Source organism: Rhinolophus sinicus, linkage group LG01 (genome assembly GCF_036562045.2).
Source record: "Rhinolophus sinicus isolate RSC01 linkage group LG01, ASM3656204v1, whole genome shotgun sequence".
Lineage (NCBI taxonomy): Eukaryota > Metazoa > Chordata > Mammalia > Chiroptera > Rhinolophidae > Rhinolophus > Rhinolophus sinicus.
Window position 1 is genome coordinate 185,164,041 of NC_133751.1, and position 20,666 is coordinate 185,184,706.

General features: G+C 41.4%; 2 protein-coding genes across 2 annotated transcripts; both read right to left on the reverse strand.

The window, feature by feature from the left end:
- Positions 1–5,125: 5,125 nt before the first annotated feature.
- On the reverse strand, positions 5,126–8,957 carry LOC109445040 (gamma-crystallin F). The gene is given in 5 exon segments (XM_074330814.1): positions 5,126–5,305; positions 5,308–5,527; positions 6,072–6,077; positions 7,278–7,517; positions 8,925–8,957. Coding segments are annotated over 5 exon segments (549 nt in total). The 3' UTR covers positions 5,126–5,255.
- A 3,961-nt stretch (positions 8,958–12,918) lies between these two features.
- CRYGB (crystallin gamma B) lies at positions 12,919–15,176 on the reverse strand. The gene is made up of 3 exons (XM_019726937.2): positions 15,021–15,176; positions 14,680–14,922; positions 12,919–13,194 (listed from the first exon to the last, which is right to left on the reverse strand). The coding sequence occupies exons 1-3, from the start codon at positions 15,027–15,029 to the stop codon at positions 12,919–12,921; spliced, it is 528 nt and encodes a 175-aa protein (XP_019582496.2). The 5' UTR covers positions 15,030–15,176.
- Between the last annotated feature and the right edge of the window lie 5,490 nt (positions 15,177–20,666).

The following is a 20,666-nucleotide window of genomic DNA, read 5'->3' on the forward strand; positions in this document are numbered from 1 at the left end:
AGGGAAAGGGGCTCTGAGTTTCTGTACCCCGTCCCAGCATGCCACTCTCCCATTATCTCCATATATTCATCAACCTAGGGGTTCTCCAAAGCCTGTCCTTTGGGTTTTTATGGGGGCTTCATTACACAGGTATGGTTGGCTAAATCATTGCCCACTGGTAATTGAACTCCATCTTCAGCCCCTCTCCCTTCCACAGAAGTAAATGGTGGGGCTAAGGCTGAAAATTCCAACCCTCTAATTTCAGGTCAATTCCCCTGGCAACCAGCCCCTACCCATCCTGAGGGCTTTCACAAAAGTCACTTAAGTTCTCAGGACACAAAATGAGACAAACACAAAAGCAATACCTTTCCTAGGAGGAAATAGTTCAAGGAAATAGTTCAATAACCAATGAGTACCCAAAAGCCAAATTCACAAGTCATGATTCAAAGAACTAATTCTTACAAATGTTTTTCTCCTGCAAATTTGAATTTGGAAAGGAAAGGTCAAAGTAAAATTTTACCTTGCTCTCTTGACTGGGCACTACAGAGAGAGAGAGCGAGGGAGAGAGAGAGAGAGAGAGAGAGAGAGAGAGAGAGAGAGAGAGAGATCCAGGGACGCTGGCTTTGGTGAAAATTCTTATCCTTTGCTGACTTCTGCCAGATTTCCAGGATCCCATATGCAGGCTCTGGAGCAAGTGGGGTGTCCCAGCAGGTCCCATCTGAGTTGACAAAACTGTAGGGGAGGAAAAGTAATTTTCTTTTTATCCTTCTGAGTTCTTGGTTGAGAACCCCTGTGATAAAAGATAGATTATCAAGAGAAAAACAAATAGAAGTGTATTAACATGTAGACCTCATGTATACATGGGAGAGAACCAAAAAAACTGATTAGAGGTTGCCAATTCTCTGAGACAGCCCAAGCTACCACCTTAAATACCATCTTCTGCTAAAGACAAAAGAAAGAATTTAGGGTGTGTGTGGGGGTGGGGTGGGAGGAGGCCAGTTATTAGGGTTACCAAGAAAAGCATGATAAACAATGGTGAGGTTTGCTATATATGTCAAAGAGGCATATTTTGGGGTGGCATACTCTGATACCCTTCACTCACCAGCCAAGACCACCTGCTGTTGAGCAAAGTTGAGTTTCTTGGTATTCATTGCAAAAAGAGGGGCTATGCACTATGGGGCATTTCAGTAAGAAGGTGTTAGGAGGGGCCGTTACAGGATTTTATCTTGTGTTAGGTGCTTTGGGGGAGGGTCAAAAGGTGGGATCAATTCTATGACTGGGTATCTAAATATTATCTAAAAATTATCGAGGAGGTGGGAGGAATGGAGTGGGGACTAAACTTGTAATTGGGAAAGAAATAGCAGTCACTCATTGTGATCTGGAAGAAGGAGATGTTTGCTCATCTTTGTCATTTGCAAGGTTCTTGTTCTTGCGTTCAGTGTTCAGACACAGTTAGGGAGTGGTCTTGTTTTTGTCTCGCTGCATCATGGTTGCCGAGTGACCTCAACTGGTGATAGCATTCTATAAATTGTTTATGTTTGACAGGAAAACACGATGGCTCCTAACTGCCATCTGTCAAAGGCTGCTTTTCTCTCTCTCTCTTGACCAAAGTGCCCCACAGGGAACTCCTACCAGAGCAAGGGACCAAGGGGGCAGACAGTGGTGGTGGTTCTTAAGGTACTTAATCCTCCCGGTCAACAAGCATTTAACAAGGAGCTATGTCCTTCCTAACTCTAGGCTAAGCACCCTGGGAAACTACACAGGACATCTTCTCCTTTCCATGCCTTTAGACCTGCCCTTCTCTCTGCCTGGAATAATCTTTCCTTACTCCTTGTACTAAATTTTCATGGTGCAGCTCCAGGGCAACCTTCTTGCTGAACTGGTTGTAAGCATATTGAAATGCTTCCATGCTGTTTGGCAAATCACCTTTGCCCTGAACCTTAAGGCTCACCCAAGTCTCTCCCTTGGAATCCCAGTTTAGCCTCAGGATCCTGCAGTTGGCATCCATTTCGGTAGGTCAGTGCCTTTCCTTTATGGGTCCTTAAATACTTTACATACCACCCCCCAGGTGTCTCTCTTTGCTCATTCCCACAGAAATGTGTTAAACTCTCATGGCACGTATTTCCTTTCCCATTATAAATCAGTTTTGTGAATGCCTATCTCTCTTAGATATAAAGGAATATGTCTACATATATTTATTTTCTGAGGTTTTACAATGCTTGGTATATAGAAGGCCTCAATCACTGTCTGTTATATATTAAGCCAAATTGGTCCCCTGACCTTCAGGCACTCATGATTAAGGCAGTTTGGTGTGGAGAAAAAAAATTGTAAAGTTTTATTTTATTTCTTTTTTATTACATAATTCATATTTATTGAAGAAAAAATAGCTAACCAATAATTTATGTCATCTTGAATCCCACACCTTAGACACAAACACCATTCATATTTCAGTGTTGTTTTTTCCAGACTATTTTTTTACATGCACATACAAAGAAAACTGGGGTTATATTTTGCATGTTCTTTTGATAAGTGTTATTTTACTTAAAATATTATGAATGGCTTTAATGTTTTCACCACAATCACAACAAAATGGTAATGATGGGAGGTAAGGGATATGTTAACTAATGTTGGTGTAGTCAACAATTTACAATATGTTCATGTATCAAACCATCACACTGTACACCTTAAACATATACGATGTTATATATCAATTATATCTCAATAATGCTGGGGAAAAAAGAAAAACCAACAAAATAGTGTACTGTGATTCTTTGAATGGAGGTTTGTAACAGAGGGTGAGGGAGCAACAGAAAAATTTTAAATAAAGCCTATTTAAATAAATATTAAAGAGGAAGAGTTGTAAAGAAAGAGATTACAAAGTAGGTGGAAAGGCAAACCGTGGGACAAAGAAACCATGGAGAAGAGTCTAAAACATGGGTAGTAGAGCGGTGATCTGTGGAGAGTCTGAGGGTAACACAGCTTAGAATGGACTAGTTTGATTTCACGAAAAGCAAAGATGATGAGGTAAGATAGGGTCTACCTTATTTTCCAAGCTAGGACGCTGAGAGGGTGAGGCAGGTGGCCACAAAGTCAGTGAGTGGCAGAGGGTGCATTTCAAAGCTGGAGTCTGGTAGATAGCCATAGAGCTCTGGGATCTGGACTGCTTAGCATTCTTCTTCCATGTGGTACATCTGATGGAGGTTTTCTGGAATGCTGCACAAAGCCCAAAGGGGTTAAGAGCATGAACTATATTTGCAAGCTACATCAACAGTTCCCAGTTCCCACCTTCGAGATGCGTAAGCTGGGAGTAGGAGTACTCAGGCAGAAAGACAAACATCGCTTGGAGGATACTACTCAAAGCAGCTTCAAGACACACAGCTTAGGTATTATTCGAAAGAGCCAAGTTGTGTCTTTCAAATGCAAGGGTGGGCAGTAGAGGAGCCACACTGCACACTGTTCATTATCTCTGAACACACTTAGGTTCATTTGGGATATTTTAAGACCAGTGGGGTGAGGATATTTTTATATGTCTGCAGACACTGAAAAACACAGGAAGTCAGGCAGTGAGATTTGGAATGGGTATCTTTCCCCCCCCCTAAAGGATATTAAAGAAGACGTCTGTAAAAAAAAAAAAAAAAAAAAAAGATTCATGTACATACCATGGTAAGAAAAAAAATATAAAGGATCTAAAATAGAGTTGGTTGAGAAATCATAAATAAATAGGAGTTGGGTTTGAAGGTTAAGTGGAGGAAATATGGGAACAAGAATGCAGGATGTCTTACTCATGAACTCAAAGTTTCATAAATTAGAAGTGGATTTGTAAAACGTTGAAGACAAAGGGCTCTGTTAAAAGGCACAGTGCAAATGCTGGATTCCCAAAGGGCACAGATCAGCGGGTCCCAAAGGACCTGCTCTCTTGAACACAGATCAATTGTCATGCCTTTCTTTACCTTCTCACATGAAATGCTTACAATGTGTCACAAAGCTCTCAAACACTGCCTTTAAAATAAGATTTACACTTGCTTAATAAGAGCTTTGGCTAAATTATAAGTTTACTCTGAATACTTTGCATAGCATAGTATATTGAAAAGGTGCAAAATAATCTCATCATTCATTATTTTGGAAAAGGTTTTTAAATCATATTTGCCTTCCTCCTGGTGAACACTGGGGGGAGCTCTTCTCTAGATGAAGTAAAAGCCTCCTCTAAGCTGAAGAAAAGAAAGCTGCTTTATATAGTTTGTATTTATGGAATTTTTAACTTTTTAGTCTCTCTGGCACAAAAGTCTTCCAACTTTTCACTAAAAAAAAAGAGAGAAAGAAAAAAGAACTACAGGAACCATAAATCAGTAATAAAGAAAGATGTGCGAAACGGGGTACAAAGAGAAAGCGAGGATTTGGGAATGGAAAGCTGTCTTGTTAACAAATTCAGCTGAGAGTGAATTTAAGCATAGGTGGGTTCTAAAGACTTCTTCATAGTCTAAAAATCTTCTTTATAAGCAAGATAAATGTCTCCTTGGTCCTCAGGTGGTTCAGCTAGCCTAATCAACAAACAGTCCAAATTGGAAAGGGCTATGACTCCCAGGTCGCAGGGTCTCTGTGATTACCTGCAGGGGCTGTCTGCCCAGGCGTCCTGCTCTTTTCCTGCTGTGCCTGACTCTGCCACCAGGGCAGGCGTGTCCCTGGGAAGGGCACCTGCAATCTGATAGCTGCTCTGCCTGTGGGGTGGGGTCTGGGAATCTGCATTTTAACAAGTGTCCCAAGTGATTCTGATGCAGGTTGATCCTTAACTCACTATTGATACTCTGAAAAAAACACTGATTTATAAGGTCTAAATGCTCAATAATAACCAAGGAACATTTATATTATGCATACTTATTACACAGCATTTACTTCGTGCTTGGTACTATTGTAAGAGAATTAAAAATAATAGCTCATTTAATCCACATCAAGCCTTATGAGATGAAGAGTATTGTCACCCCAATTTTTACAAATCAGGAAACTGAGGCACAGAAATGCTAAGTAACATGCTCCATCATCCGTAGCTATTAGGTGGATTTGGACCCAGGCATTCTGGCTCCAGAGGCTGTGCCCTTAACTGCTACCCCCGACCACCCTTTCCACTCATACGTGTAAGAAAGCCCTCATTCGTCCCACCTTCATTTTTGCTGAGCCCTTCCGAGGAGCCTGAAAGGAAAACAGGACTACATGACTGCATGAAACACACAGGAAATATTTTGTTAGCTTCCAGATGGAGAAAAGTGTCCAGTAAAAATATTTCAGTAGAAATCCATGGCTCTCCTCAAAGAGCCCACTCTGGCACTCGTGGCCCCCAGTCATGGTAGCGCCTGTAGTCCGCTGGCCTCAGCAGGTACTGCCGCCCCCGGTAGTTGAGCGTCTCGTAGAGGACCCAGTAGCCCTCCAGCACGTTGAAGGAGTGGATCTCATTGAAGTGGAAGCCGTCATGAAGCGAGGAGCAGTCCTCAGTGAACTCCACCATCTGGCCTCTGCAATCTTCCTGCTGGTAGAGTCTGATCCTGAGGGAGCTGCTCTGTGGATTCGGCAATCAGCAAAGGAGGAAAAGTCAGAAAACCTAGCCTTTAGCAACCAATCACACACAGACCTGGGGGGATGGCCATGTCTTTATCTTTTCTATTTCAAAGGTGACAAATGAAAATAACAGCCAACACCAGGGCCACTGTGTACATTTGGGTAGGTTGTACAACGCAAAACTGAAGGGGGCACCATTCACATAGATCAAGATATAAATGGTGCTCCCTAGAGTTTTCTAGGGCCAAAAGCTACACGAACTATGCACGGGCTCTATTTAGTACCATTTTTAAGTAACAATTTTTATACGTTTTTTTTTGCTCTCTCCTTCATACACTTATGGTAGTCTAGGGCTCTCCTTGAATGATTAAAAAAAAATAGATATTAAAATAAAAAGACAAATATATCATTGTCAAAAGGCATTATTTTGAATCTCTACAGCATTGGAAGAGCCTAGGGAGGAAGTCAAATTGCTTTCCCACGGGGAGGCAGACTGGTGGCAATTAAGCACAGGCAATTCTTTAATATCTTCCTTTCTGCTTTACATGCTGCTACTTTCATATTTTGAAAACAAGAGCCATCATAAAGGTTAGGTTTTAGTTCTCAGCTCTAATATAAGCTCCAGCAAAATCGTTTTAGGTAATGAATAAAAATGGAAGCTCAAGATCACGAAAGAATCCTTTACAGATCAATAGATTATAAAACCTTTGGAAAAATGGAAACAGCCCAGGCTGTTAGTCCTGGGAAAATCCTGTCTGTCTTTCCTTGAGTGCTTGTTCTTTTATCTTCCTTCCCAGCAGGTACCCATTCCATGTCTTTCTTCTTCCACCATTAAATCCTCTTTAGGAAAGGCTCTCCTAAGCAATTCATCTTGCGGTATAAAAGACTGCTGATAATGTGTCATCCATGGTTTGTAAAGGACTCACGTGTACGTTTTCTGGCTTGATCTTCAGGACGGCCTGACACCTGTGGAGCACCATTATAAGCCCTTTCTTCTTTTATGAGAAACTAACGACAGGGCTTGCGGTCAGTAATTAGAAGAGTCAGGGCTGGAGAGGGGAAAGCCCAGATTTTCAGGCTCCTAATGCCAGTCTGGGCCCTATCCAGGCATTAACCCTCCGAGGGGGTTTCAACCTTCATGAAAGTGGTATAGTTTCCCTAGGACTCTGTCACAGTCAAGTTACAGAATCACTAACTGGAATTCCGGGCTGCTGGGCGTTAGTTGGGTAAGAGTGGGCTCTGCAGGAGCTGTTGGTGCCACGTTGTTGGTTACTTGTTTTGCCTAATCCAAAGGCAGGACTTGAGAGACCTTGATGTTAATAATCATAGTTTATGTTTTGGGGAGGGGGTGGCTTGACATGTGCCAGGTACCGTCCTTTCATCATCATCACAATTCTATGAATTAGCTACTCTTATTGGACCCATTTTACAGATGAGGAAAGAGAAATAGTCTAAGTTACTAGCTTAAGGCCATCTGACAATAAGTTGATTTGTTACTTATTCATCACCTGTTGCACAGACGCTCTGAACTAACACCCTGTACTAACTACCTATTCCCTGTAGAGGTGAGTTTAATTTTAACACAGTAAAATAAACTTTCCAGTTAGAAGCATTGCATTACTAAAGGAAAAGAGAATATAGTTAGAACCAGAACAAGAAGACCACCATTGCTTAGTATGAATACTGCATCTGGATCTCTGGTGTGGGTGTGACCGGAGGGCACAGAAGGACGCAAGGAACTGGACTCACACGGGGATGAGGCGGCAGGAGCAGACCGAGTCGCTGTGGCCCATCCTCTGCTGGCAGTCGGGGTAGTCGCCGCGCCGCAGGAAGCACTGGTGGCCCTGGTAGTCGGGGCGCTCATACAGCATCCAGCAGCCGCTGTCCACGCGCACCAAGTTGCAGTGGCTGAAGTAGGGCTGCAGGTTGGAGTGGTCACTGCTGCACTCGTAGCGGAGGCCCTGGAAGCCCCGGTCCTCGTAGAAGGTGATCTGCAAAGGAAGAATAATTCCCAATTAAATCATTTGCCCCCAATAGATCTTCCATAGAGGCATTTTGTTTTCTTTTCTTTTTATTTAACTTGTGTTCCGCTCACCTTCCCCACAACTGACTGGTGGACACGGATGAAGTGAGTTCAGTAGACGAAGCCGGCAGCGAAGAGGGCCTACATAGCAGGATGGCTGCTGCGTTGGCAGGAACAACACAAAAGGGGCCCCAAGGGTGAGTAAGGGGATTTCATGGGTTCCTTTTACATGCTGCATTCAGTGGAAATGCCTGTAGTTTTCCCTCATTCTCTGGTATATTCTAATGCTGTCCTCTACGAATCCTAGATGAGTCCCTACGGTTGCTTTTATTTGGGTTGTTAGTGTTTTCTAAATGTATCAGCACATCAGCCTGAACTTTTGACCTGAAAAGCATTTCTCTACACATATGATTCCGTTATGCCCCATGTATTTTCTGGGGGGGGAAAAATCTATGCCTTTATAGAAGTGCCTCAAAATTCCAGAGAGGCTGTCAGAAAGTAGAATGCCACAGCACTGACTAGCTTCCCTTGGTGACTGAGACCACTCTAACTTAAGATTTCTTTCTTTACACGATTTTCCAGTCCAATGATGGATACAAATTTGGATTCTGCTCTTTGCTAGTTTTGACTGTGTTAATCAGATGCTTTACTTCCCCTTCTGCGGCTGTACTTTATGTAACCAGAGGTCAGCCACTGGTAATCAGCTTGAGGTCAGACCAAGGGAGTGGTTTCTACCGTCACTGTGTCCAAGACTGGGAATTTTATTGTGTTATAGATTGCTCCCCCTTTTCCAGGGCTGGGGGAGGCAGCAAAGCTTCGTGGATTAAGAATGTCCACTTCGTAGCTGCATGCACTTGGCAAGCCACATAACCTCGCAGAGCATGACTTATTTCATAATACTCATCTTATGCGATATAGTATGTTGAATGATAAAGCAAAAAAGAAAAACCTGATCTTTGGAAGCTGGCCAGGCACTCAGAGCTCAGCCGTGTTATTCCCGTACTAGACATAAACAAACTCACAGAATACCAACTGCAGGCAAGGTGACTCTGAGATCATCATGAAATGAGACAAAATAAGGTCACTTCACAATTCTGTCTAAGTGCAGGCAAAAACAAAGTCAGTGTGCCACCCGCAAAATACGAAACATCCCCTCTCGCAGCTAAAATGATTAACTGTTACTTTTTTAAAAAATCAATTGAAACTTTATTCTTGTTCCAGACCCCCTCTGCATGAGTGGATTTACTGAGATATCCAATCATAAAATTACCCCTGCTTTCTGACAACATCCAATCTGGAGTGAACCCCTGCTTTTCTAGACCCTTTACCAACTCTCCCAAGCAAAGGAGAAATTCTATAATAGGTTATTTCTAACAGTCTCGTACTGAGACAGCTCATGCTTCCCCATGGTGTGTGTCTTCCCTTGATCTGACAAGTAATAAACTCAATTTGTTTCATGACAGAGGTTCCTGGCGGTCTTTGGCAAAAGGACATTGACATAAATAAATGGGACTATGTGTATAATGTGTTTGGCATTTACTTGGCAAAAATGAGTACTGAATAAATGTTTTACACTGGTAATACTGTGACATTATTATGAATGACATCAGTCTATTTATGTATCTCAAAGATATTTAATCCTCTCAAAGATGTCTGAAAAGTTTCTCCGCTACAAAATCATTTTGTGGTAAAATTTTTACAAAAGATAGTGGTTACCAGAGGGTAAGGAGAGTGGGGGGTGGGAGATGAGGGTAAGGGAGATCAAATATATGGTGATGGAAGGAGAATTGACTCTGGGTGGTGAACAACACACAATGGGATTTATAGATGATGTAATACAGAATTGTACACCTGAAATCTATGTAATTTTACTAACAATTGTCACCCCAATAAATAAATAAAAAATTTTTACAAAAGAAATGTGTAGGATGACACAAACATTTGATCTATTAATGGGCCTTTATAACAGGGGAGATGAGTAAGCAAAAGAGTGAAAATGGGAATGTTGTGTTGTCCCCAAGACCCTTTGCTCCTTGGTAATTCTAATTTTTATATTTTCTGAGATGTCAAATTAATGTTACAACAGCAGCGAATTCCAGAGTTTTGCTAGTGTCTGAGGTCCAGCCAGCAGTTGACCTTACCATCCACCTTTCTGCTTCCTAGTAATTAATGTAGCATTTATATCCTATATGTGATTGATTAAATGAGGAGAGGTCATTTGAGCCGTGGCCATATAGACCAAACTAGCCCTAACAAAGAGACTGGGTAAAGGACCAAAGATCACCATCATAGCACCAGCCTCTGGTTCTCTTTCTCAGCTTGTCTTTGATGACCATTCAATAAATGACAAGAAGACAGAGAGCAATCATTGAGCCACCTCTGCTTAACTCCTATGACATTCCTCTTGGAACAAATTGACTTTTGTGTTGAAAACAATATATTACTTCTGGTTTAAGCAACAGGTAGTTCTCACTTTTGCTTTAACAAATCAAAAAAAAAAAAAGTTGTACTTCTAAAGTCTGGAGGGGAGGGAATAAGACACATAATAATATTAGGACCTAACCCTGTGGCAGCAGAGCTGGCAGTAGGAGAGGGAACCCTAGGGAGGAGAACCCTTTGAGAGTATAACTCAATACAGCAGTTCTTGGCACTCCTTTATAGAATAGCTGCAACTTCAGGTTCTTTGCTTGGTAGGCCTTTTGTAAGGTTAAATAGGCCAGAAGGCATTATAGATTCAGAGGAAGAAAAGAGTGGAAAAAAGGAAGAATAAAATTTAAAATCTGGACTTAGTATTATAAACTAGGATTTGCAGGAAACACTGGTATGTGTAGAATATATAGACTGACACTGGCGTTATCTCAAATTGTTGGTTCATCTTAATGGGGAAAAGGTGAGAAGGATCCTATAGGGTATCCCTTCTCCCATTCCACTCTGGGAGGCTGCTTTCAGCTCAGACCCTTTCTCCTCTGTGAGGTCCCAGGGTTTACTTTAGAGAGTGAAAGGAGAGAAGGAGGAAGGATAGAACTAGGAGTTAGTTGGGGCATAAGCCCCTCCAGCACCCCCATCACTCATCATGATGAATTTTTCTTTATTTGGGATTAAAGAGAGGATATCATTTTCTCTGCCTGTGTCCCAGAAATGGAAGCACCTGATTTTCAAGAAGAAAAACTTATCAATGAGTTCTAGGGACTCTAACTTGATGAACTTCCAATTCAGGTGTCTCAGGATATCTTCCATGTCTGAAGTCTGTGATACTATGTCTATCAGACAAATAGTGTAAAATTTAGCACTCCAAGGAACTTGTGGCTTTCTAATTCATGTTTGATATATTATTATTTGCAAAGAGAGGTCTCTGGTGAATGTCTCCAGGAAGCCAGCCCTGGTGTTGAGAGTTTAAAGGTTAAAGAACTAGAATTTAGGAACAAGCAATACCAAATAATTCAAGAACCTATTTTCCGGGGAAGAAATCTTTATAAATAGCTGAACCATGCGCTCCAGTTTACCTGGAACAGTCCTGATTCATGCTTCTTGCCCCAGTGTAATCCTTAATCCCTTTCACTCTCAAAAATGGCTCAGTTTAAGAAACAAATTATACACTTGCTCTATTTATTAGCCACTTGGGTAGTAGATTTGGACAACTTGAGGGCACAGGACGGACAGAGTCTCTATCAAAACTGAACAACCATGTGGTTACAGCTAAAAACAGAGAAGAGAGGAGCAAGGAAGGGAAAGAAGACCAGGCCACCCAGCAGCAGGTTGGAGCTTGCAGACAACTGTCAAGACCTGGGCCATCGACTATTAAATCTGATATCGTTGTACTATGATATAAATGTGCCTCTCTCCCCTAAAACCTCTATAATTCAGCTGTCTGCACACATTAATGCTGCATGTGGGAAATGGTTCAGGAGTTAAAGGAAAAGGAACTATGTCTCTCACCTGGGTCAGTATGATGCATGGGAGGGATGGGGAGGCACATATGGAAAGGCAAGATGACCCACCCAACGCCCAGTGATCAGAGTGGATGGTGACTGGGAAAAGCATAAACCATCCATTCTCCCATTCTCGCTCTAGAATTATGAGACATTGGAATATATGAAACATACATATATATATATATGAATCGGAGTCATTTCAAAGGATGGGTTACTTCAGATGAATTTTGAACTGAAGCCGTCAGCTTCGTTGAGGAACTTTATAAGAAGCAGTCCTAAGAACTATATATATATTTAATTACTGCAGGATGTTATTGAGCATGATGTTTACTCAGTACCCTCTTCACCAGGACCCACAAGAAAATTTTCTTTTAGGTTTTACTACTGGGAATGCTTAGGGCTTGTCTTGAATAATTCTATCATTTGTTATAGCCTATGAGTTGTGGAACTGATCTGGTTTCCCTCTGCCTTGGCTGCTGGATCCAAATCTGATTCCATCTACAGACAAAAAAACACCTATAGAATAGAGTGAAAGCTGGCTTCTACTTCACCTCTGGCTCTATTTTTCTCTCCTACTTTTGTTTATCCTCTGACCCAATTTCCTCAGTCATCAATTTTTAATTTCTTTCATTTATTATATTGTGTATTTTTTTCAGTGACTTTAATCCATTCTTTAAAAATAAAGGAAACAAACATACAATCAAACTTCTCCAGAAAATTTCAATTCCTTATTTTCCATTTAGTATCATTTTCTGTGTATAGTCATCATGTCACTCAATTTCCTATTAAAATGATGAGGCTGAGTTTCCCTGTGTTCATGTGGTTTTGGTGAAAATCCTGAAATTCTTCTACAAAGCACAATTCTTCTATAAGCCGACGGTGAATTATATTTGGACTGGAAATCTCATGGAGGAATGGGGTATCGAAATGGAATTAGGAGAAAAGGGACACTGGCTGTTAGGATAGGAGTGCAATAGGTGAGCGGGACCAGTTTGTTTATAGAGCTAATAAAGGAAGAGTCTAGATGCTGAAAACGAATTTCCTCATCAGCTAAGACTTGGACTTTATAAGGACGATGGCGGGGATAACCTGGAAGGAGAACTTGAGATGTCTCTAAGAACTAATTCATCATTGTAGCTGCAAAAATATGCTTATAAGACCAACCACAAACGGCTTCAGCCCAACTGAATTGAACATTTCTTTGCGCGTCCATGATTTAGTCTTTAAAGGATGCTGGCACTAATAGCCTCTACTTTATCTCCCTTATGCAGCGTTGTTTCCCCATCTTAAAAACATGTGTCATTATTTGGCCAAGTGCCATTATTGCATACGAATGCTTAGTGGATTGAAAGAAAAGCAGGACTCTATTATTGCCAGAAACAGAAGCTACAATATTTTATTAGGTTCTAAAGGAGACACGTAGAGAATGTGACTACTTCAGTAACAATCCATGACACGTCTAAGAGAACCAACTTTGGCATTCGTAGCGCCCCAGTCAAGATATCGTCTGTACTCCCCTGGCCTCAGAAGGTACTGCCTTCCCTTATAGCTGGGCATCTCATAAAGAACCCAACAGCCCTCCAGCACATTGAGGGAGTGGATTTCATTGAGGTGGAAGCGATCCTGAAGAGAGAGACAATCATCTGTGATCTCTGACATTTGTCCTCTGAAGTCATCTCTTTCATAGATCCTCATTCTGTAGGTGCCAGAGTGCTGAGGTGGCAGACAGAAAAACAAAAGTACATGAACACAAATAGAGAGAAATTAAAGTTCTACTCCTGTACCTCCCTGGCCACACCTGCCCAGAAGTTCTCAGAGTTCAAGTTTGCTTCCAGAACAGCCATGCTGCAGAGTTAAAAAGCTTTCCGTGGACCTGATCACCCACTGTAATGAATCTAATGATTTATGGGTAAAGCAAGAAACAGAACTCAGCACCCCTTCAACTGCTACCCACCAGTGTCTGTCTTTGGGAATTAAGATTTGCCTAAAATAAAATGGATTACTTTAGTGCTTGTTATTAGAGAAAGTCCTTTTCAAAGGTAAAAAATGAGAGTCATTGGAAAGCCCAGTCTCATTTTGTATACCAGGGGTGCCAAAATAAAATGTATACAAGTGGACACTTTGGTCAATGTTGCTCAAGCAGTAGTTTGCTGTAATCAGAAGTGTCTGGACACTGATGGTAACCACTTTGAGCACCTCTTTTAATTACTGAAGTCAAAGATGACTTGTGTTCATGTTTTGTTATCAGTATATATTGAGTATCACAATTTTAATAGTTTTCCTTTCTTAAAATGTATAACTTTTTTTGGCACCCTCTGTATTACTCTTGTTAAAAAGGAATCAATTTTTAGCTACTTTCCGTAAAACCAATGTTTTAGTATTCACGTACACTATGGAACAGGATTACAAAGCTCTTGTAAAAAATTAAGATGCCACATTTTCCTTATCTTTGTTTTCATAACTTCAGTTACAGTTCAGGTTTCAAACTATTTGACTCGTCAGCTTCCTTTCTGGCCTCCTACCCTCAACTTACCCATTTCCTTCAGCTGCAAGAATCATTTTCATTAAACTCCGTTTGGATGACACCATATGCCCTGCCTCCTACACTTACTTCATTCTTCTAAGAACTCTACAATCACTCTCTAGAAAATACTGAATCTCAGACTAAAGTTTTGGATTTGGCCTTTCCATGAATTTATACCTCTAAGTGAGCTGATAGGTACTGATCATGGAATTAGAATAGAAACCAGAAGACAGGGTCCTATCTTCTCCAGGAAAATAAATAGAAAAATGAGCCAAAGCAAGCAAACGTATTTTTGTCAATTAAACCGACCCAGGTTGTATTTCTAAATTTTGTTATATTGAATTTCTGAGTTGATACGGCTTGGAATCACCACTTTAAGAAATTCTATCTTGAACAGATGGTAATTTCAGTCTCTATGTTCTGCTTTTCCTTAGTATATGGTCTTATAATTTTGATTACATTTAAAATATCAAATCTACAAACTTATAATTCAAAAAAAGAAACATTTCATGAAGAACAGGTTTCCATCTGAGACACTCGTCTAAAATGGACTGCACGCACTAGTCTCACTTGCACTTTCTGCTCCCTAATTGGAACAATTTGGTTGACGAATGATAGTTTTTAATGGCTTTCATTTCCAAAGAGACTGAAGACAAAGACAGAGCCACACTTACTTGAGGAATAAGGCGGCAGGAGCGGATGGAGTCACTGAAGCCCATCCACTGCTGGTAGTCGGGGTATTCGCCGCGCCGCAGGAAGTACTGGTGGCCCTGGTAGTTGGGGCGCTCATACAGCATCCAGCAGCCGCTGTCCACCCGGATGGAGTTGCAGCGGCTGAAGTAGGGCTGCAGGTTGGAGTGGTCGCTGCTGCACTCGTAGCAGCGGCCCTGGAAGCCGCGGTCCTCGTAGAAGGTGATCTGCAAATGGACGATGTGGGAGCATGAAACTATTTGCTTCAAGTGAAGATGCTGTGAGAGGGGGAAGGTGGAGCCTCAGGTACCCAGTACCTACTTACCTTTCCCATTTTGGATAGGGTGAGCAGGAGGTTTCGCTCGGTGCTTTGTGGGACTAGGGGGACGGCCGCTGTGTATATAGCTGCCCTGACTGCTGCCTCTGCAGGAAATCACACAAAAGGGGTTCATTTCGGTGAGTAGGGGATTTGCAAACTCTGGCTCTCTCTCCCCCCTGGTCATTAGGGTTAGCTGAATGGTTTACTCTCATTCTTTCTGGTAGGTTCGGGTTTTCTAATTCACTAAAGCTGTTGTTGCCACCAAAATGAAAAGAGTACTCTTTCAGTTGAGCAAAAGGATGAGCGAAATTCTATCCTCGTGCTTTTCTTTTATAGCCTACTTTGCTTAATTGACTCCTCAAAGGTAATTAAACTGAGCCATGTATTCTGCTCAGGGACTGGTGTTGTTTTTTTTTGAGAAAAAAAAATTCTTAAAAACCAGAATTTAAACAATAAGGAATCTTAAGGAAGAGGGAATCAAGTGAGGTAATCTGTGAAAGTGCTTTGAAGAGCGTAAAGCTTAGTTCAAATTCTAGATTCTGTGATTATCATTGCTTTTTGGGGGGCTCATCTTGAGGAAAACTGATACTTGACTGGATATTCATAGGCTCCTGAAGGCTGCAAATTCTTCCTTGTTCCTTTCTGTCCCTTGGAGCAAAGCATTGGCACATAGTAGGCCCTCAATACTTGGCTTTGACCTTACAGAAAGCAGATAGCTGTGGCCTTCCTCCCTTTCTCACGTCATCTTGGGAGCCTAAATTCTTCCTTCTGCTGGTGGCTGCCCAGAGTCCTGCCTGTTTGGTGTCTCTGTCCTCCTTCAAATGTTCTAAGATCTTTCTTTCCTCGTCACCATTTCAAACTCTTGCTCCCTTGATAAAGGTGATTTGAGTTAGTGTAAGGTATAATGTATAAACCCTCAAAATACCGCACCTGCTTGTTTCCTCAGACATGTGGGATGCTCGCCAGCCAACAGTGCCTGTTGATAGTATGGCTTTCACCTCTGAGGTCCCTGAGACATTTTCAAGGGGCTCATAAGGTCAAAAAAGTTTTCAAAACAATACTAAGATGTTATTTGTCTTTTTCACTCTTATTCTTTTACAAGTGTAGAGTGGAGTATTTTCCAGAGGCTATTGACATTAAAGAAATTTGTAAACATGTAAAACAATAAAAGTTGTCTTTTCATTAATTGTTTTTGTTTTAGAAAATATGGTTATTATTCATAAACATATGTTATGTATGTGAACATGTAATAGGTTTACTGTCTAAGGCTCTTCCTACCAAAGGGAAACCTACAGTGAGTAGAAGGTCTCTCTATTGGAATAGAACCGACACAGTATCCAGAAGATACCCAGGCCTTGGCATGACTCTCTGTGGGATGATAAAGAGTATGGGCTGGTTATAGGCTGGCTCCGGTCTACTTCTCAGCCAATGCCATGTGACATTGTACAATTCATCCCAGCCTCTTGCAAAAGTAGTGGCAGCACTAAAGGAGTCCTAAGGCAAACAATTATATTAAGACATATTCAGGATTCAAGTACAATACCTAGAAATAAAATACTGGGTCAAGAGGTTGCTGAGAGAGTTAGCCTTGTGTATGGATTCCAAAGTCATGGGAAAGTCTGGGCCTTGAGTTCGAGGCCTATACTCAAGTCCTCTCTGTTGTTTTGTTAGCTTCTGTTAGAGCATCAGGGATGTGGGCTAGGTCGGATAGTGGGGTGGCTGGTGTTTCCAGGGCCTGCACCATTGCTTGGTGGAGGAATAAGTATTGCAAACTCCCTGTGACCGTCGGTCTTACCTGTCCCAAGTCCTTCCTTTCACACTGCTTCCCCTAAAATTATTTGTCTTCACAGTATTAACAAATACCATGAAATTGTTAATAGGCGCTATCTGTGAAGAACACATTCAGGGAGCGATGGCTACATACATCCACACACACTTCTGCAGTTTTTGTTACTGCTTGTGTAATTTTTGGAAAGTCTCTTAACTGCCTCAAGCCTCAGTTTTCCCATTTATAAAATAGGAATGACAATGAAAATCAAATGAGATAATAAACTCGAAAGCACATGGTAAATTGTAAAGTAATAGTGGTGGTAAAATATATGATATTATTCATATTTTAATAATGCTGGTGGACGGTGGATGCAAAACCCAGGGGCATCACCAGCCATAACAGAGGCTCAGGGATGTGAGTGGTTGTGTGTGAGTATGTGTGCACATAGCAGATCTATTAGCTGATTTAGGACTGATTTGGCTAGCAGCAGAATTTCACCTTTTTTCTCATTTCCGTATCACTTTGATTCTTCATTACATTATAGCTACTCATGTATTCTTTCTATTAAAGTACTTTGGAGGTCTTCGAAGCAGTATGGAAAAGGAAAGTTGATATATAAAGAACAAGTCAGAAGAAACGTCCTCTCTCTCATTATTTTATTGAATCTTTTATGGTTACGTAGAGAAATAGTAAGAGTAGATACAATTCACCCTGAAAACAATGGGTGCATTTGTTCTCAATCTTAGCAGCCCAGAAGGGTTAACTAGGGAGAATTTTTTCCCTTTTTGTCTTCTAAATTCAAGATGTCTATGATGATCTGGACCAATGGAAGGAAGCTGTTCCCTTTCTGGAAGCTTATCAAATCCCACCCAATGTTCAAGGCTAGTCCCTTTTCCTAGGACGTGTCTTCTCAGAACCAGCTTTTACTTGTCTCTCCCTTCTCTGAATGTCTACATCCACTTCATTACCACCCAGCTTAGCACTTAAGCATTGCCTTGCTCATACATTTCTTCTTTTTCTGGTCTAATGTCTTCTACAAGGTTATAAGCTCAAGGGTAAGGACCAGGTCACACTTCTCTGTCCTCATAGTTACTTGTCAATTATTTAGCTGGATAAATAGAGCCCTGGAAACATGAAGAACGGTTAAACCAATAATGATTCCAATCCTATTTTGGGAAAACAATAACTCTCTCACATGAGGTCACCCATTCAGAGACAGAGAAGCCACTTTCTCCCACTCACTCCTCTACCACATTCCCTGGTTCTGATACTCTCCAGTTTTGTCCTGCCCTGGTGGCCAGAGAAGACTTGAAGGGAGGTAAAAATGGCTCAAAAACCTGCATGCTGGCGTAGGCGGACAGGAGGGAGGCCTTCCTGAGGGGGGCGCTAGAGCACTAACATAGCTATCCTGTTAAGGTCTCAGAACTTAGTTCTTACAGCTAACGAGGGAGGCAGGAGAGGCCTGCCTGAGAAAGAGAATGAAAATGAAAGAAAATGTGATAAACAACTTTTTTGTGAAGGAAATTAATGAAAGAGGTTCCTAGCCACTTCCTTGAATTTTAGAAGATATGTGGGTTAATGGATGAGACATTTGGTCTCGGAGGCTCCAAGACATGCTTTGTTATATCTCTTTGTATTAGTATCACTGTCGTGCGGGGCCGGCCTGTGGGGTCTCTGCTCCCGCTCCCCACATAAGAACGCAGGATGTGGCTAGGCCAAAAAGGAACACCCACAGAGCCATAGATAGGGGAGTCATACTACTATAGTCTCACTGGAGGCTGGATTCACACAACGTGCGACCTGCTGTCCGCTTTTCTGCCAACCGACTGACAACTATCCTTGCTAATTGCAATCCACGCTCCGCCGCTTGCTAGCTCAGCCACCATCCTCTTGCTAGCCCCCATTTTCTGCTACCGTAGCCACAGCAGTTATATTAGTGGCCAATGGCTCACTGGTTACAGCTGATGGCCATCCGATCACAGTTGATGGCCATTTACTACCTGAGCCAGCACCTTTCCACGTGAGGTCGAGAGCCTGGAAAGTGCACTCCTGGCTCTGTCCCCACAATCAGCCAACAGCTCAGTCTAGAATAGAAGGAAGATTAAGGTTCTGAAATAAATGAGACTTTTGTCGCAAATATTTGAATACTGAGTTGAACTCTAAAGTTATATACAACCTTTTTTTTTTTTTTGTCTTTAAAAAAACTGCAAAACTCTTTCTTAAAAAGACAGGTCTTATTTAAATCAGTAAAAAAATTATAAAGCTTGGTAACTCATGGTTAAATAAGCTTGTATAATTAGATATATAAGCTTACATATCAAAATACGTGAATGGATCTAATATAAACCTGGCTTCTTCACAAAACAAAACCATTCATTTAGGAGCCATTGAAGTTACCTGAGGCTTGTTAGAAGCTTCAGTAGAGATAGTTCATCACCCTCCTTCCTCTCCTTTCTCCACAAATGTTTTAGTTTATAATCTGGGTTTTCTGAAGCATTTGCACGCTTCTTTTCCTGGCTCTCTGGTAACCACCTACATGTCTCCCAACTGAAATCTTTTGAGTTCATCAGCACATCATTGACATGACCCTGTTGAAGGAAGCCATGTTTACTCCCATTTTTGTGGGTGGGATTGAACCTGCAGTGAACTTTACAGCACTCATGGGACTCACAGTGATGAAAATAATAATAGTTAATAATCATAGCCTACTGTATAAACAGTGTCTACTATGTTCCAGACATTATGCTGGGAATCTTATACAAAGTATGTCAAGTAGCCAACACAGCACAATTATTACCAGGACTGCCCCAAATATTTGAGAGACCTGGGGCAAGAGCATAAATAGAGCCCCTTCCACCACTCCATGGACTATGCTCCTCTGTCCTCACTCCCTCACATGTCCAAGCTCCACCCATATGTTCCTCTCGCCTTTACTTCTCACAAACAGCTGCCCTTTGACTACCAGTATCCTCAGGTGGATAGGCCAGGTAAAGACTCTCTCTTAGGTCTTGGAATCAAGGATCTATGGAGAGAGAATTCTGAGCTCCAAGTATAAGAAGTGTGGTAGGAGAATTGTGGGCATGTGCATTTCCCCCCCCATTTTTTATTGTGGGGAATATTGCAACTAGAAAAAAAAAAATGGAGTTCTCTGAAGCACCCAGTTCAGGCCAAGAACCCTGACTGACGAAGTCTAATCACAGAACTCATCACTATGAAGAAACAAATTCTAAAAGGTCCGAATAGCTAGTAAGTGGAGAAACTGGGACTGAAACTCAGTTGTCTCAGCTGCCAATGACTAATTGCTGGCTTGTTTTAGATATCATTCTAGATGAGCACGTCTTATATCGCCCCTAAATTGTATACTTCTTATAGTAGGTTCAATGCCATACTTTTTTTTTTTTAATTTGAGTGTCAGAAGGCCTGACACCCAAGTAGCCTGCTGTGTCCCTACCGACCCTGAGAATCTTGGCCCTAACATGAGTTCCTGTAAATTCTAGTGGATTGCTCAGTTGTCTGCTGCCAGGCTGACCTCTTCAGCCTATCTCTAAGACCTCAGCATTAACTGGCTATAAAGGGCTCTGTAATTCTTGATTCATTTATTTATGTGTAAACTTCTAAGACAGCAGTAATGGGTGACTGTCAAAAGGACACTGAGGATGTTCACTCTTCCTTGAGTTAAGGGAATTTTCTAGAAAATACCAAATTTATTCTGGCCCCTTTTCCTTATAAAATCCATATATATATATATATATATCATAACTAAATAAAAGTAATGGAGTGATGACTGCTACTTACTGAGCCTTTGCTATATGCTAACTCCTTTATAGGAGGTATCTCATTTATTTCCCATGAGAACTTGCAGTGGAAAAACTGAGGCTTGG